Source organism: Lemur catta, chromosome 5 (assembly GCF_020740605.2).
Source record: "Lemur catta isolate mLemCat1 chromosome 5, mLemCat1.pri, whole genome shotgun sequence".
Classification (NCBI taxonomy): domain Eukaryota; kingdom Metazoa; phylum Chordata; class Mammalia; order Primates; family Lemuridae; genus Lemur; species Lemur catta.
Window position 1 is genome coordinate 48,629,082 of NC_059132.1, and position 18,652 is coordinate 48,647,733.

At 45.7% G+C, this 18,652-nt stretch overlaps 1 protein-coding gene across 1 annotated transcript in view; it reads right to left on the reverse strand.

Annotated features, from left to right (window-relative positions):
* BMP6 (bone morphogenetic protein 6) overlaps positions 1-18,212 on the reverse strand; it is a 136,889-nt gene extending 118,677 nt beyond the window's left edge. Inside the window, exon 1 of the mRNA XM_045551715.1 lies at positions 17,087-18,212. Coding sequence (XP_045407671.1) covers positions 17,087-17,729 — 643 coding nt within the window. The 5' untranslated portion in view covers positions 17,730-18,212. The remainder of the gene's footprint in view (positions 1-17,086) is intronic.
* Positions 18,213-18,652: the final 440 nt, after the last annotated feature.

Genomic DNA, 18,652 nt, shown 5'->3' on the forward strand with positions numbered 1-18,652 from the left:
CTGCCTACAAAATAAAGTCCAAACTCCTTAGACTGGCTTCAATATTCCTCACCATCTGGTCTCAGCCTACCTTTCCAAACTCTTCCCCACTGAGTCAAGTGCCACCGCCAGGCACCTCAGACTTCTTGCCATTCCCAAAGTACCATGGATCCCTGATGTGTTCCTCAGGCATGCACCCTTTGCCTTCCGTATCTACTAGCAGAAATCCAACTTTTCTTTCCACACTCAGCCTGCATGTCATGTGCCCCCATAAATTAATCACATCTTCCTTGGTGGTCCCATAATACTCTGTTTTTACCTCTATCAAAGACACCATCATATTCTGTTTGGGGTCAAGGTCAGCTGTCCATGTGTCTGCCTCCTCCTTTCAAGCCAGCAACTACATCTCCCTGCCTTCTGCATCCTCACCTTGCCCCCTCCCTACTACAGCCAGTGCTTACCCTGGTGCCGTGAAAGGGCTCAGTAAACAATGGACAACCAAATTAAATCTGTCACATCTAATACTGAAGACACTCTCTGAGTTTAAGAAACCCTTTGTTCAGGATGCATTAACTAGTCCTCAGATGCCATTTGGTTAGAGACACACTGTCAACATATCTTCCAGAATGTGACACAATGTGGCAATAGGACCTATATACTTTTTTCTTCATGGGCTATTTGAAATCCTTTTATAAATGGATCTTTTTTGCATTCCACACGCAAAATCTGTCAAAACAATTAAGTTTCCATTTCTGGTAATGGTCAGTAAGATCTTATTGGACTGATCCTTCCACAGATTGAAAACATGAACTCTGATTTTAAAAAAAATAAAAAAAAAAAAAAACACCCAGCTACCTGAAGGCTCTGGAGATTGGCCAAAAGCAGGCATATTCTGGATACCGACACTTGGAAGTAGGAACAGCATGGGATGCATTTGCAGTTTCATGACTTGTAGCTTAAAGGTAGGGCCCAGCCATGCAGCCCAGCGGGAACACCAACAGGAAAGCCACAGTCTTTCTGCTTGGGAGAACCAAAGGACAGATTTGGGACATCTCAGAAAGGAAGGGGACCTCAGAAAGGAAAGACGCAGAGAAGGGTAGTCCTCAATTCTCAGTCTCCCCTGAACCACCCACACCCAGGTCAGACAAAAAGCAGCCTCAAGGAACTTTCTGGGTGCCAGTAATGTTCCATATCTTGCCAGGGGGTTGGGTTGCACTGGTGTATGCATTCATCAAAACTCATCAGATGGTACAGCTTAAGACATGTGGATTTCATTGTGTAGAAATTTTACCTAAAGAAAACTGTAAACATTGAACTTTAATGACATGCAGGCAGAATTATTTAGAAAGTAGTGTACTGATGTCTGCCGCTTTACTTTGCAATGCATGATTTGAATGAATGATGGGATGGGTAAATAGAACAGATATATGCTAAAGCAGGTATAGTAAACTGTTCATTGTAGAATCTAAGTGGAGGGCATATAGATATTTGCTGTAAAATCTTTTCATTTTTCCGTACCGTTGAAAATTTCACAATAAAATATTGGAAAAAGTTAAAAAGATGCATCATAACTTGGAATTTGCTTCCTCTAAAAGGTGTGGAAGTAAATCACAATATTTGCAGGAATCAACAAGAAGGAAGCCAGGAATTCACTGTGGAATTGTAAACAAAAAGCACTTGGGTAAGAGTTTGGTAAAACATGTTTGCTGCCCAGTAGGAAAAAGCATGTACTATAGTTGACCTCAGAGAATCATGGAAATAAATTCCTCATCTCAGTAAAATGTTCTGGTGACATATTTTATTTGTGCAGTGCTAACAGGGCTATCCTGGTAGCCTCTGTGGTTAGGGATGCTAGGTGGCAGCTCAGGAGAAGCTTCGATTCTGAGTTCAGCTTCCTGTGAGCCAGGCTTCAAGCACCAGGAGGGCCGAAAAAATATGAAGCTCGATGACAGAGACAGAGCATGCGTGCATGAGAATGGGCAAGCCTTTATCCTGGCATGAAAACAAGTCCTCTAGGTCAAAAAGAAGTCAAAGGAATGCCCAGTCCATGTGCTTCAGAAAAGAGCATCTTATGTCATCCGAACACTAACAGAAGAATAGAAGTGCCCTAGTTAGATTGCACCCTGCAGATAAATGATTCTAACAAGAGCCAGCCGAATGGAAAAAGAGGGCACAGATATTTCCATAGCCAAGACTCATTAACCTTGTAAATCCACAATAATGCAACATTACACACTAATACTTATTCCTAAATAAATACAGCCCCCAAAACTAAAGAACAAAACAACAATAAACTACTTATTTGGGCCAGGGGATAAAAGGAATATGTGCTGTATAATATACTTTGCTCTCAATCTACATATATTTTAGAAGTATAAGCTACACAAGATTATCACTTGCTAGGACTTAAAAAATACAGAAATACGAAATTATGTTTATATTTCCTTTGGCTACATCCTTGAAGTGGATCAAACAAAATGTGAAAGACATCTGGATTTGCTATTCTGTGGCCTGTGTTAACTCCATCTCTCTCTCTCTCCCTTTTCTCCATCCTACAGCTAATATATATCCTGGAAATGAAAGTGCTTTTGTCTTATATACTCTGGTAAGGAGAGCAAAATTTAAGTAGAATGAGAAGGGGAAAAAAGGCCTCTGTTCCAGGACCTACCTGTCTCATTATACATAATTTAAGTACTAAAGAGTTATTTAATTTTAAACAACTTTTATAACAGTCTATAAAAAGAGAAACATCACATCTTGTATGTGCTTACTCTGATTTGACATTTTTTCCAACCTATTTGGACGCATTTGTGCTCACTTAGGCTCTCTGGATTGGCTGCTCAGAATTTAATTCTGCCTGATTCATTTCACCAATGGTCTGGAAATACAGTGAGGCAATAATGCACATCTGTTTTGGGCAACTAACCAAGAGACCACCCGCCCCCTGGGTAAAGGTATCTCAACCTTGCCCATGGCTTTGATCTGTTTTCAGTTTTTAAATGCTCCCTGTTGCCTAGTGGGGAGCTAAGTGACTTTGCTTCAATAGACATTATGTCACCCCTCAGCCCTTATATAAACAGAATGTCTAACACCTTCACAATGTGCGCCAAGCTAGCGAGCCTGAAGTGGAAGCTGACAAGATAAGTATTCTGCATCGGCACCTGCAGAAGGAGTCGTGCCTGCTCGCGCGCAAGCCTTCTGCCTGGCACAACCAGGAAATTTAAATTTAGACTCGGCAGCACTTCTTTCTGACTCCTATTCATAATTATTAAAGTCATGACATCAGATAGAAGGAAAGTAATATTTCTTCTTCCTGAGGCCTTTTTTTCAAACCATCTAGAAAGTCACAGAACACAAACCCTGCAAGGAGAAGGCAACTTCTCTTTTTTATAACCACTGCTGTGTATATAACTTAATAAACATTTCTCATACCTGCACCCAGGCCTTCACAGTTTACAATTCTCTCATTCAAATGTCTGATGTTGCTAGTGATGACAGAAAAGAAGATGACATACACCAATTTTATTTTAGAGAAACTGACCTGTGTTCATCCAATATGCATTTATTATCAAGTTATCAACCAAGAAAAGGCACATGCTAGGTACTGATGTCTGCCACTTTACTTTGCAATGCATGATTTTAAAAAAGCCTCCTGCCTGGCACAACCAGGAAATTTAAATTTAGGCTTGGCAGCACTTCTTTGTGACTCCTATTCACAATTATTAAAGTCATGACATCAGATAGTAGGAAAGTAATAAAACACTATCATAAGATGGGAATCAGAGAGGTCAGTGTTGAAGGTGATTTCACCAAAGTCACACAGCTGTGGGGTGGCAGAGCCAACACTGGATTTGAGGCTCCCAACTCCTGCCCCTAAGCCACATGGAGCTCCCCTGCGAACAGGCATCAGAAACCAAGAACACAGCTCTGTGGTGCTCTGTGCTAGCAAAAGTGCCTGTCATTTGCCCCCAAATATTCTTCCCAAGAGTCATGGATCATGGATGTGGGTAAGCAAATTTCAGAAAGGCTTCCTTGATGAGGTGGCATTTGAGCTGGGGTTTAAAGAACAGATATAACTGAGAATGCGGAAATCACACCGTGGAGCACAGTCCGCTGGCGGGAGAATAGCGTCTGCAAAGGTGAGTGGAGGAGAGCAAAGCAGACGGGGGCGGAAGTCAGGGGCATTTGGCTTAATGCAGTGGGCCATAAGGAGCCAGTGAAGGTGCTGGAGGAAGGACAACAGATCACATTTGCGCTACAGAAATGCTACAGAAAGACAGAGCCAGCAGGGATACAGCAAACGGTTCACAGCAGGGAGACCCACGTGAAAGTCAGGGCCAAAGATCACAAAACCTCATCTAGAGACCTTGGGGAGAGACGGGAACACCCAGAAATTGGATGTAGAAGTGAGGGCAGAGACTGAAGTTCACCCTGAGTAGCTGGCACCATGCATCTCAAACCTCAGTCACCGCGCTAGTCACCAAGTGAGCTTATTAAAATGCAAGTCCTCATACCCAAATCAGGGTGGGGCCCAAGAAGCTGCTTGTGAATAGATCTAAGCTGATCCACAGCCTGTTTGTTACTGGCTTGCAGTGAGAGAAGTACAGAAATGGACAGTATTTAGGCGGTTTGGCAGCAAGTTGACTAATATTTTTATATTAATGGAATCTAATAATTAAAAATTGAGGCTTGATTTTGTATGTATTTGGAGTTCTTCTTAATGTCACTTTTCTGGTAATTCATTTTTAATGAAGTTTATAAAAGTATGGATCCACAGACATTAAAACGTTTTTTAAAAAGAGGTTCTTGCACAGTTTGAGAAGCACTGCACTGTCAGATTCTGGTACAGGACCGTACTCGGGCCCTGCTCTGAATAGACAGGTCAGTGAAAGAGAAGGGACACAGTTCCCTGGGGAGGTAGGTGCTCAGTTCTGGGAGAACTCCCTACAGCTGCATCCAGCTTTTTGAATACAGTGGCTCCCACCAGGCCACCAAGCCTCTGTAGTGGGTCACCTGAGATCCTGGTGCCTGTCCTTCATCCTGTCCTATGGCCACATATTATCTCCTCACTCCTGCAACTGGGTGTCACCTCCTTTCCACCCCAGCCCCCCAGCCTGTGTCCTGTCTCAGCCCAGAGTGTAGGTCTCATGCCATAGACTAACCCTTCTGAATCTGTTGCTGTATTTCAGAAAATGCCCCAAAATGCAGCAGCAGGCGTAGAGACAGAATAGGACCCAAGGGTGTGGCTGGCAGTGTCGCAGAAATAAAGAAGAGGACTTTTTCAAAGAGCTGTACAGTAGGAAAAAAGAATTCCAACACGATCAAAGCCTGCAGGGAGGAAGATGAGGACTCAGGACGGAGTCATTAGGTACCTTCAATGACACAATCCCAGCAGAGGGATGGGGATGAAAGTCAACCTCCAGGGCAGAGGAAGGACACAGAGGAAAGGAAAGAGCAGTTTCCCTGAATGGCGGCAGGTAGGGGGAGGTTAAGTAATTTCACAAAATTGTTCTATTACGTGACTGGGTGCTATTTGGAACATTCTGTTAACACTACTCTAAATATTAATTTTCTCCAAAAACCTCCAAATTCTCCCCTATGTTACTATTGACTAGAGCTTACTATATATTGGCAGCTGTGAGTCTAAGTGTTTGCCTTGCTGAGATAATAGGATAATAAGTGACATCAGCCATTCTTTAAGGCAAAAGGCCATAAAGGAATATAATACTTATATTTTCATGCAAGAAAAGATGCGATTTCTATTTGAGTTTACAGAACATGTGGAGAAGGATGAGCACAGGGAAAAGTTGGGGGTAAATTGGTGTCTACTTTCTTAAAGTTCTTGGACTTGTGCCTGACCTAAATTGCCTGAATTTGAAACAGAAACACAGAGAAGCATTTTTCCGCTGTTTCCCAGCAGGATCAAATCTTTTAAACGTGAGTCTTTAGAAACAAGATGTCAACAGGGTCACCCATAAAGACCCCAGGTCCTTGCTTTCAAAATTAGAATGCAGATTTGCCTATTTTTATTATTATTTCCAAGAATAAATATAGAAAGTGAGATATGGGGCAAAGTTAAATCACAATTACCAAGAGCAAGTTTGACCCTATGAAGACTTGACCCCATGGTTCCCCGATCCAAGAAAACCATTCTCAAACATCTTCAGCAAATTCCATTCTTAAGGATGTTCAAAGCCTGTAAGATAAAAGCCTGAATCGCCATGGCGGAGATGAAAGATGGGGCTTCTTGCAGCACTTCCTGTGTGCTAGGATTGATTATTTCAGTCCCTAGCACAGGCGACTGTTTAAAAGTATAGCTCAGGATATGTTCACTATCTTGATTAGCGGTGCCTACCTATGTTAAAGTTTATCGAATTGTACACTTTAAATAACCAATTCATTGTATGTCAATTATACCTCAATTAAGCTGTTTTACAAAAACAAAAAAAATTTTTCTTTAAAGAATCACTTAGAGAAACACAAAAAGGAACACTCCAAGAATTGAGTTCTGAGCATGATCTAATCTGGGCTTTCTCAACTGTGTTGCAGGGAATTAAGAAGCCACAGCAATTAGGGTCCAACCAAGGAAAGAGAACCCCCTGTAAGGGTTTACAACAGAGGGGATTCGATGCAGGGAACCGGGGACACAGAAGTAGGTGAGCTGAGCAGGTCCTGGTGAGGCAACCCATGGGGAGCCACGTTCCCCCCTGGGGAGGGAGGGCAGAGAGCCAGGGGTCTCCAGTGGAAGATGGAATGAGGTGGTGGCCCATCCCATCCAGAGAGAGCTGGAGCCACAGACGGGCAGCAGCAGCGGGAAATGCAACCTCCTGAGGTCTCTCCCCAGGTCTGTGTGGACAGCAGGGGTAAGGAGGGGACATGGGAACATGGGGGCAGAGGGCCCGAGCCTGATACAAGAGGGCCTCTGCAAAAAGGGGTTACAGAGCAAAAGTGAGCTCAAAACAAAACTCTACCAAACCAAGTTAGCAAGGGTCTGTACTGCTGGCCTTATCAGAGCGTTAATACACTCATATACTCAAAGAGAGGAATAGAAGATAAAGCGCTTCCATGACCTTTTTTTGAAGACCATTTTGGAAAAGTAGTGTTCCATGAAACACTTTTTCTTCCGAAAACACTGATCTAGCCCCAATACTCACAGTTTACAGAAGAGGAAAGAGACCTCGAAACTTGGTTAAGAGACTTGACCAAGCTATTGTTTAAAAAGGAAATACTAAGACTAGCAGCTAAATTCAAGCCTCCTGAATCTTAATCAAGTGTTCTCTACTCTGCAATAAATAGGCCATAAGCACTTTCTAGCACCATCAAGAAAACTAGCCATTTAACCATTATAGTGGGCAATGAGTCACTTTTGTGGTAGAAAACTACCAGACTCCATGGAAATGTGTAATCTGCTCTGCTGGATCAATGGCAAACACTCCAAAACTATGGGAAAGAACATAGGAACATACATATTGCAGTAGGGTTGCCAAATTTATTAATAGGAGGAAAGGAAGAGAAAGAGGAAAAGAAGGCAAGAGAAACTAATATGCACTACATACCGCCTTCATCCCTGCAGCCACGTTGGATTCCACATCTTACAATGATGACACATAAGTGTGTGTATAACAATAGGACCAAACAACCTCAATCAGATGAAATAACCAATGTGCCGTTTGTGGGAGGAATTCCCAAAGTTGGTGTTGGAGGACTCTGCCCTAAATAGACCCCATAGAAATGCTCCACAGCCTTTGGAGAGAAATCTAACTCTCCACATACCTCCAGCTATGGCCTTCTCACTATTTCCCAAAAGCCTTAGCCCTGCCCCTCAATTAAACGTCCAAGCTACCACACAGAGAAGTAGTAAACCACAGCACATCCAGGCCAGATGCTATAGAACAAAGCCGAATTTCTCAAGCCCAGTGACACTGCCACAACCCCAAGCTCTTCCCTATTTTTAAGAGGTTTCTCTGTTCAGGGGGGTGAGGCAGAGGGGGTATGGGAGAAAATGGGTGGACAATTTAGCTAGAAATCAGTAAGAAAATACCCTACCACAATGGGTAATGGACATGAAGAGAGAAGAGGAGAATTCACGAATTTATAATATTTGTAAAGAAATGCTCGCAAACTCCCAACACGTCTCAAATGAACTGCTAGCTAATGGATCAACAGTGGTCTTTAGAGTTACCATGTTTCTTGTTTCTGTTATGGTGTTTTCTTATTTTTTCTCTATTAAACTGTGTAGCACTTTTGCATAGAAAACAGCTCAAAGGCAGATAAGCCTATTCTATATTTCACTTACAAAGACCTCTGGATTTATGGAGTCTCTGTTAATTCAGTTTTGATCTGATCTAAATAGTCTCTCCTCAGGAAGCCTTTTAAAGTCCCCTGATCCTGCCTCTAGGACAGGATATTTTTGTGAGTTTCTCAATCCTAAAGTCACACTAAGTTTTAATATAAGTTTGCAGAAAGGAAGAAAAATATTTAACTCCTCCCCTAACAACCCCTCAAATTTCAATAATCTACAAGCACAGAATTCCTATAATTCTTGTTCATTCTTCAGGCTTCTTTATTTTACTCCCCCAAATCCTGCCAGGCATGGATCAAACAGGGCACAAGCCAGGGAGAAATTTAATTGCTCATATCTCTGCCTGAGGGATTGTCTAGGTACTATGGTGACAGACACCTCAATGAAAGTATGTGGAGGAAAAAAGATTTTTAAACTCCTAGACTTAAAAAAAAAGAAAAAGATTTCTGATGGATTTGGATTTTTTTGTCAACACACAGAAGCACTATAAAATAAGGCCCATATTGTCATAGACAATCAAAATGGCTTCTTTTATACACCACTGTGGTAAAACCCCAGAAACAAAACATTATTCAACAAAGGTATTTCATTACTGTTTCCCCTAACTCTGCTTATCTTCAATTTTTACATTTTCATTGATTTGTTTTTCCTCAGTAGATATACAGCTTCTCCACAGAGGATTTTTAGGGTGGTGAGACTATTCTGTATGATACTGTATGTCATTACACATTGGTCCAACCTCATAGACTGTCCATCACCACAAGTGAACACTAATATAGACTCTGGGTGATGATGACACGTCAGTGTAAGTGCATCAGTTGTAACAAATGCACCGCCCTGGCGGGGGATGTTGATAGTGGTAGAGCCTATGCATGTATGGGGGAAGAGGAATATGGGAAAGCTCTGAAAAATTACACTCAATTTTGCTGGCAATCTAAAACTGCTCTAAAAAAATTAACTCTGTTTTTTTTGTTGTTGTTGTTGTTGTTTGCTTGTTTTTTTAATGTACAGCTTCTCTATTATTCTGCTATGGGAGCATGCAAATAAAATCTGGAAAAAAACAAGTAAACAACTTTTAGTCCTTAATTTTGTAGTTTACAAAACTGTCTTTGGACTACTTAAATATAATTCATAGATTTAAAAGGAAGGAAGGAAAATAACTGGTCTCAGGGAATAAGTAAGTCCAATTATAAAAAAATCTCCTGGCCTAATCAGTACATAAAATAGCTCCCACCAATGATATGGTTAGTTCATGCTCTGCGGAGACACAAATCAGAATTTTTTTTCCAGCCCATGTTCATGTACAGGAAACCAACAAGACTGTAAACACAGGAACAACAATCAACAAACGCAGATGTTCTGGACAAGGTGAAAGGGCAAGTGGCAGGAGAGTGATAATAAGGACCGCGGCGGATATCGGAGGTCAGCGTCGAGCGGGCTCCCGGGCTCTGCCTCGGAGGGGCACTGTTCTCTGCCTGCTCTGAATCCACTCCATTCCACTCCTCCCGGACCCGACGGAGCTCTCTGGTGATGAGAAAACAATCTGAACGTAAAGTTGGCACTGTGGAGCAAGCACATTTCAGGCCTCAGACACTCCCAACCTTTCTAGCAGGATCAGTAATCAAGGGCGTGTGCCCATGAACCTGAAAGTCAGGAAGGCTCTCCCACTTGGAACTGGAACTTCATTCTGCAAAAACGTTTGAAGGAGATTCTTCGATGCAGTCATCTGGGGCTGTGTTTGAGATAACGAGACCGTGGGGACCCATCAAGGAATGACCTGATGTAATTTAGATATCATCTCTATTATGGACCCAATCTCTTTAATAACGGAGATGGGAAGGGCAGGAAGAGACTCAGTGGATATCAGTGGAACAATGCTGGTCAGAGTGATGTGGTTTTCAACTCAGTTGAGCAAAAAACAATTCCTTGGGGTCAACAGTCCTTTGGCATACCAAACAAGAATCTATTTATAGATATAACAGCATTTTCTTTTCTAAAAGCAGAGTAATACTAGGAGAAAACGGTCTTGACCAAGAGAAAACCCACAAAGTTCCAGATTTGGGCTTCCTTGCCTCTCTCCCCAGGCTGTGCTCTCTTGCGTGCTATTGTAATTTCTCCTTGATTATCCATTAGGCCTGGCCCATAGGCCTATTGCTTTGATGCATTAGGATCTCTTTGCAGTTCCAGGGATGGTCCCTCAGCCTTAAAAGGTAACAGCAGTGAAGAGAAAATGGTGGTGAATAAATCTAACAGATTCAACTGCAAGCATAAGAGACTAGATGATATGCAAGATGATTTTCAAATTCTATGATCTATGGATAACATAATCACTAATAATCTCAAATTGGGTTAACCAATAAACTCAAAATGGGTTTTCTGTTGCTGGGCATGCATTTCCCCAGAAAAGCCATGTTATGGATAGACGCTGTGTTCCCAGACAGACTCCAGGCTCTAACTTTATCCATAGGGTGCTGAAATATTATACTATACATTAAAAAAAATTTTAGAGAACAATATCTTCAAAACACTGTAACTGAACAAAAAAATCCAATAAATTTCAGTGACAATGTGTTACTGATTTCTGATGCTTATAGTGGAAGGTGAGCAGATGGAACGCAGGTTCTGAGAATTTCTGGCATTCTCAAAACTTTAGAGGTTGATGGCACTGGTTCTTTAGTAACTCTAATTTTCACTAAAGTGGTGATGGCTTTCCTTCTCCTTAATTCAATTGTCACTGCTTTCATATATTCCAGGTGAGAATTTTCTGGCTCACAAGCTTCCAGGCGGCAAGAGTTGGAACAGAGATGGGAGCAAGGGTGTTGAAGAGCAGGTAAGCGTATGATCAGAAGAGAAAATGTCTTTGGATAAAATTAACTCGGCAGTCATGATGAAAACAGAAATAAGTACAACAGAATGCCCTAGTTCTTTGTGGAGAACACAAGAGAAGATACCAGACACCCCCCAGCCCCTGGGTGACACCCTGTGGCCAGGGCAGGCCTGCACAGGGACTTGGTAAATGACCTGCTTATATCTTAGGGAGTTTCTGTATTGATTTCTACTCCTTTTACTCAGAAACTTATGGAAGCTTCTAGTCAAAAATACAAGAATCTGATTCAGATATTGCCTACTTTTCTTCCCACTGCCAGAGGTGCCAAAGACGGCAAAATAACTAAAATTCAGAATCGAGGAGGGGGGAAAACAGAATAAAGTTCAAAGTGGAAAGATTAAAACTGTAATGCCTTTATGCTAAGTTAAAAATAATCATTCCCTAGAATAATTCATTTTTTTGACATAAGATAGGAAGGGGAGAATCGGGGATTGATTTGTGGAAATCTGACTAATTATTAATTATTCTGATAATCAGCAAACTGATTACCCAAGATACTGTACCCTCTTCATTTTCCTTTTCTAACTCAGCTTCATAAACAGACAAGGGTGAGGTAAAGATGACAGAGCTGATAATTGTTTACAGTTTGCTAGACTATATACCATCTTGGATAGCCAGTATTCACTGCCACCTCTCAGTCAAGTAAAATATTCATTTGAAATCCCACATATAAAGTAGCTAAACTCTGAAGACACAGTGATGCAACATAATTATTACATGCTGAATAAAGGGCTGAGCATCGCTTTTTTTCACTTCACCTGGCCTCTTCTATCCCTGGGAAGCCCTCCTCCAAGCTGATCAGAGGTAAGCTCTTAAGTAGAGGAACTAACCATCATTCAGCACATCTAAAAAGGATTTATACCCATTCTTAGATGGACAACCAGAGGAAGCACCATCTGAGATCTAAACAATGGTATCTGCTTGCCCTTTGATCTTCCGTTTAAGAACACTTTGTACAACTTTTTTGTTGGAATACCACTGAATTTCACATTTACTCTGTTATCTCTTTAGAACATCTACCGCTTCTTTGAATCACACTCTTGCAACCAAATTCTCCAAACTATTTTTGCTGTGAGTAGCTTGCAGACATGGATTTACTTTCTGCTAACAAAAATCTTTATAAGTACAGGCAGCTTAAATGAAAAATAGTAGTACTGATCCTATGTTTATGAGAAAAAGACAGTATGGTGTATCTGGTTACAAAGACAAGTAGGGAGTATTCCATTCTTCTTCTAATTTATGTTTCCCAAGTATAATTTTGTTCAGAAGATTGCCAGTATTTTTAGTGTAATAAGTTTCTTGTTACTTGTACTAAAATATACTGATTCCCTTTTCTGACATAATTTGAATTTTTTATTTCATTTAATCCTAGTATCTGAAGATCAATACCTCACTAATTCAAAATAAATAAGTGAAATCTGAAATGCAGATTTAGAGAAACGTTTTACTACTCTCAGATATAATGCATATTATAAATTAATATACATACGAGTGACTAATAAAAGAGGTATAATATTAAAGCACTAATGATATAAATCAAATACCATGAATTTCAGTGTCCTAAATGTCTTCACTTTAAATGTTTTCCTCTATAAAAATCAGGTATGCCATTTCTAAATAATCAGATCTTCCAGATTAGTGAAATATGAATTTGAAATGTGGGCTATGTTTATATTTTCCTTAATTCAATCTTTGTGAAGCACCTTCCATGTGCTCAGTGTTATGTCAGGCACTTAGGCTGCGGTAGTGGATTAGTATGGTTTCCGCCTTTGGAGGCTGACATCCTAGAAGGGGACACAAACAAATGAGTAAGCAAATTTTAAAAGAAAAAAGGAAAACTTGTGATAAGCGCAAGGAAGGAAATAAACAGGGTGCTGTGATGGTGAAGAAGTGGGTAAGGTGGGGGCAGCATTGGTTTACATAGGCTAGCAGAGAAGGTTTCTCCAAGAAAGTGAAGTTTAAGCCAAGACCTGAAGGATATTTTAGGACACCTCTTCAAGGTCACCAAATTGGCAGGCTTGCTGATTAGGCTGCCAAGACATTTTTAGCATTAGAAAACAAAGAGAAAATGGCATCTATGACCCTGATTGAATGCAAGTTCACGAGCTCACTCGGGCACTCTGCACACTAGCAGGGGTGGCAGCAGAGGGTTAGCACTTAGAAGGTGACACATCCCAGCCTATTCACTCAGACAGAGTTTAGAACAGTCAACATAAACAACAATGAGCTGGTCGGATGACCAGCATTTGGGCTAGGAGAGAGAAATTTATCCTGTTGATTCATACTTCCTGATAGTCCCGCTGGCTGACAAAGCTCGGGGTGTTTTAAATATTTCATGAGTAAATTATTCCTCCGGTCCATGGGAAGACAGATGTTTACAACTATGTAACACTTTCCCTTATACTTCCAGTTTATAATTTACTTAACTCAGTAGGTATAAAAGCCCTTTAAAACACAGTGCCGAAACATTTATTTTTCTGTAGGTTCTGTAATAGATGAGTCAGGTAATGCAGCAGTTAACATGACATTGACACCAGTTAGGAAATCTGTGGAATTCTCACAACATCCTTTGTTTTCGAGAATCCACATTGCTAAGCAATTACCTTCTTCAAATGAACTGTCCTTCCCATGTTCAGAGCCATGGTAATCAAATTTTACCACATTTCTAGCCTCTCATCCTGACATCCCCCTTTCCTACTGCTAAATGGATTAAGATGAAATAGAATTGCTTGATTGGAAGGTGGCATGGCTTGCAGCTTGGATTCTACTTACCTGCAAAAGGTTTTCTCCTCTAAATACCCATATGGAGTTCAGAACTGGACCTATAATAGCTAAACTTGTAGTCAGAGAGCCCACTGATGGGCTATGAGGGGCTTGGGATACAGTTCCCTACCTGGAATGCTCTTTCAGTTCCATGTCAGCTTGTCCTGGGGCCTGGAATTGCACTATGGGTGAGTTCTCTTGGAATTTTTTGGGAGGTTTTTTTTTTTTTTTTAATCTTTAAATATCCTTTATGGAAAATAAAATATCCCTAGGGAGATGCTGTATTAAATCATCACCCCAGCAGGATTAGTTGACAACCAGCTTCAAGCGGTGTGACTCAGAAGCAATGTGTACCCATAGACCATGAAAGGTCAGAAAAGCAAGGAAGAAGGGGAATTTGGAGGTCACTAAACACAGTAAACATCAGTGTACTTTACAAACTTGCCTCAAGCCAGCTCTCAAAATTTCCAAATACCACCTAAGGCTGCGGTCCCCCACCCTGGGCCATGGACTAGTTAGTACTGGTCCCTTCTGTGGCCTGTTAGGAACCAGGAGCACAGCAGGAGGTGATGAGCAGCTGATGGGCGGGCCAGCGAAGCTTCATCTGTATGTAGAGCCACTCCCCATTACTCACATCACCACCTGAGCTCCCCCTCCTGTCAGATCAGCCCTGGCATTAGATTCTCATAGGAGCAGGAAATCTACTATAAACTGTGCATGTGAGGGATTTAGGTTGTGCACTCCTCATGAGAGTCTAATGCCTGACGATGTGAGGTGGAGGTGAGGCGGTGATGGTAACGCTGGGGAGCTGCTGCAAATACAGATCATCATTAGCAGAGAAGTTTGACTATACAATAAATGTAATGCCCTTGAATCATCCCAAAACCATCCCCCCACCTCTGTCCATGGAAATATTGTCTTCCATGAAACCCGTCCCTGGTGCCAAAAAAGTTGGGCACCACTGATCTAAGGCAGTGGTTCCCAAACACTGGAACCACCCGGGGATCTTTAGAAAATACTGCTACCTGGCATCTACCCCCACACACTCTGATTTAATTGATATAGAGTGCCACCTGGTCTTCTGAATTTTTAAAGGTCCTGGGTGACTCTATTGTGCAGCAGTGTTTGGAAGCTTTGCTCTTAATCTTTTACTTGGATGACGCATTGATTTCCTTCACACATGAAGATCTCCTGTGTCAGTGGTTCATGACTATGGTAGCTCATTAGAAAAACGTAAGGCACTTAAAAAAAAAAAAAGGCTGCCTGAGCCCCACCTTCAAAGATTCTGATGTAATTGCTCTGGGTCTGGGGAGCAGCCCTAGCATCCCTAGTTCTTCAAATGCCCCCAGGTGATGCTACTGGAATTGTTTTCCCTGAGTCTGCAACTTGATTCTCTGTCAAAGAGCCAGGAGTGCCAGTCTTCCTCCCTTTTGTCCAGGTGAGGACTACCCCCAACAGGCAATAAAACATTTCTCCAAAACTGTCAGCAAACGTGGTGCGGCTGGGGAGGGAGGGAGAGAGCAGGGGGTGGAATTTATTAAGTCAAAAGAAGCAGAAAATTTAGAATAAGGAACAGCTCTGGTCCTCTGCCACCCCTCCCCCATTACTAAATTTTGTAGACTGGCATGAGAATTTCCTAAGAATGCTCCTGGAGGTGGCTCAATTTTGGATTTGGTTCCAATAAGTTGTGAAGATTCTTGTCCAATCAGAACCCCTGGCAGTGCAAGTAGCCAGATTGGCAGGCCCCGAGCCTCTACTCCCTGTGAGATTCTGTTTCATGAATTTCCCAGGAGGATTTCTGCACCACTTGGATGCCAATCGTCCTACTCCACACCCTCCCCTTCGCCCTTGGCCCTTGTCCCCACCTCCACCTTCTCTCCCCAAAGCTCAGCAGAGTTGAGAATCATAGATATACTTGTAAAGAAATGACCCAGATATTTTACACAGTAATCATTCCAGTAAATAATGCCCTTAAATGACGGCGTTTTTGACGTGGCTGGGAGTCCTGTGTGCTACTCTGGCAAGTGCCTCTGCTAACCCACTCTGGGACCTGGGCACAGCCACGCGTCTCGCACGGGAAAGGAAGCCCACGGAGACCCACCCACACCGCGGCTGCACCCACTCCGGGCGTGGCTACTGCACCCCCAGGTCTGTCTGCAGATGACGCGTCCCCTACCCCTGTCTACGCTGAACTGAGTCGGCTTATGAATTAAGAGCAGCGCAAATTAGAAGCACTGACTCGAAAAAGTCTTCTTTGCACCCTTCTCCTTTACAGATGAGAAAACTTAAGGAGGAAAAAGGCGGTGTGATTCCGTCCGGGGTTTGCCACAGAACTTTTGTGGCGGAGCCGGATTCAGCCGCCCTTGAATTTCCATTCTGTTGCCTGGCAACCGGTTCAGACCAACTCAGCGCCCAACCCCGGCCCCTACCCCGCACCCTTTCTCCGCCCGTGCAGCTCGGGCAGCGATGATCAAAAGTTCGGCTTTGCGGGACAGTGGCCAAGGGCATGTGAGCGAGGATATTAGATGGATTGCCTAGTTGGGCTGGGTTCCTCCCCAAACGGGAGGGAGCCCCATCTACCCTAGACTGGCTCGCCTTCCGCTGTGCTTTCGGGACCTTCCCCCGCAACCAGAGCTCTCCTCCCCCAGTGCCATGGATACCTCTTAACATACTCATGTCAAGTTTCCAAAGTTCTCAACTGTTGTCAGATTCCCTAAAAGTTGCGGTGGGAAAACTGGCACTCCGAGTTAGGGAACAAAAGAAGACAGTTCCGAGGGAAAAGAGCGTTGAAGCGTCTCCTCCTTCCCAGGATAGCTACACTCGGGCCGGACTTTCTGCCGCTGTCGAGCTAACGTGGCCCGAGCCGGGAAGGAGTGAGAAAGCGCGGGACGTGCTCCGGGCGCCCGCAAACGCAGGCCTGCGGGTGGCAGCATTCCCGGGGCCCAGCGCCCCCGCCCGCCCGCGGCGCGGGGGAGCGCACGTGCTGCCCACCGCAGCGCAGGTGGCTGGCGCGCTGTCTGCTGTCCCTGCGTCCCTACAGCGCCGGGCCGGACCTGCGCGCCGGGGGCTGCTCCACGCCCTCACACTACCCCCCGGGCCCTGGAAAGGGGAACGTAGGGGGATGTTCTCCTTGTTACGTTACCCCAGATCCTTACCCAGGTTCACAAAGCTCATGACCATGTCCGCGTCGTTGAGGAAGGCGCTGTCCTGAGCGCTGGGCAGTGGGGACGCGCCGCCGCCACCGGGTCCGGAGGCCAGGAGACTCTTGCTGTTGAGGGGGTGCGCGGCGCCGGGGGGCGGCTGCCGGGGCTGGGACGGGCTGGCCCCTCCGTGGGACCAGGGCTGCCGCCTCTCCCCCTCCGATGCCCCATCCTCGTCGTCGTCGGCCGACAGGGCGTTGTACAGATCCAGCATGAAGAGGGGCGCGGACTTCAGCCGCCCCGGAGGGGGTTCCCCGCGAGGCAGCTGCTGCTGCTGCGGGAGCGCCTGGGGCTGCGGCTGCTGGAGGCCATGCAGGGGCCGGGGCCGGTGCGGGAGCCCCAACACCGAGAGGATCTCCTTCTGCATCTCCCGCTTCTCGTGCGTCTTGAGGCGCCGGTAGAGGAAGCCCGAGGAAGAATGCGGCGGCGGCGGCGGCTCCGCGTGGCCGGGGCTCCCCCGGTCCCCCAGCAGCTGCCCTCCGGCGGCGGCGCCCGCGGCGGCGGGCAGGGGCGGCCACAGCGGCGGGGGCCCGCAGCAGCTGCACAGCAGCCCCCACCACCAGCACAGCCACTGCGCCCTCCGCCCCAGCCCCGGCATCCCAGCCGGGCCGGGCTGTCCCCACGAGCCCCGCGAGGCGTGGAGCGGCGGAGCAAGGCCGGAGTGCGGCCGCTGTGGCCCTTGGCGTGAGCAGCCCCCGCCACCTCTCAGCGGGCTCGCTTCCCCGGCCTGGCCCTCAGTCCTTATCTCTCATGGTCGTCTGGGGCCCCCGGGTGCCCAGGCTGGAGGGGTGGCGAGGGGGCGATCGCCGGGAGAATCACTCGGAGGGGAGGACGGGCAGCCCCACAGTCTCGCGCAGGTCTCTAGGGGCGCACGGCCCGAGCCAGGTGCGTCCGAGTCAGGGCTGCGCCGCCGCCCGCGCCCTCGCCCTTGGGCGGGTCACGGCGCGGTCACTCCCCGGCCTCGCCGCCCGCGCACGTGCGCTGCCCCTCGCTCTCCGGGTGGCCGCGTGGGGCCGGGGCGCAGGGGCGCGGGCCGCTCACGAGCTGGGGGGGATGCCGAGCATCATCGCGGCGCACTCCCCTCTCCGGCTCGCAGGGCCACCGTGCAGTTTACCCCGTCGTAGGGCCCAGGCTGTGGCGACAAGGCGTCCGAAATGCCAGTCTCCTCCGCGAGGCTTAACTTCCTCCTCGCTCACAAACTCCGCGCCCCTCCGCCCTCGGGCACCGCCGCTCCCCTCAGACTCTCCGCGCGGTTCGCCTCCTCAGGAGGAGGCGGCGAGGATCTTGCTTCCCGTTCGGTGCTCGGCCGATGCCCAGCAAACCCACTCGCAGAGGGTATGGCGGGGAAGGGGACTCGTGCGCCGAGAAGTGGCCGCGGCGTCGGCGCCGGAATTCACAGTCTCCCGCCTCTGGGCGCCGCGCTCGGCAGCGGCCAACGTGGGCTTTCTGCGGCGCGTCTAGCTCAGGTACCGCACTCCAGCCCCGGGACTCCCGCCCCCGCGGGTAACCGACAGGCTGGCA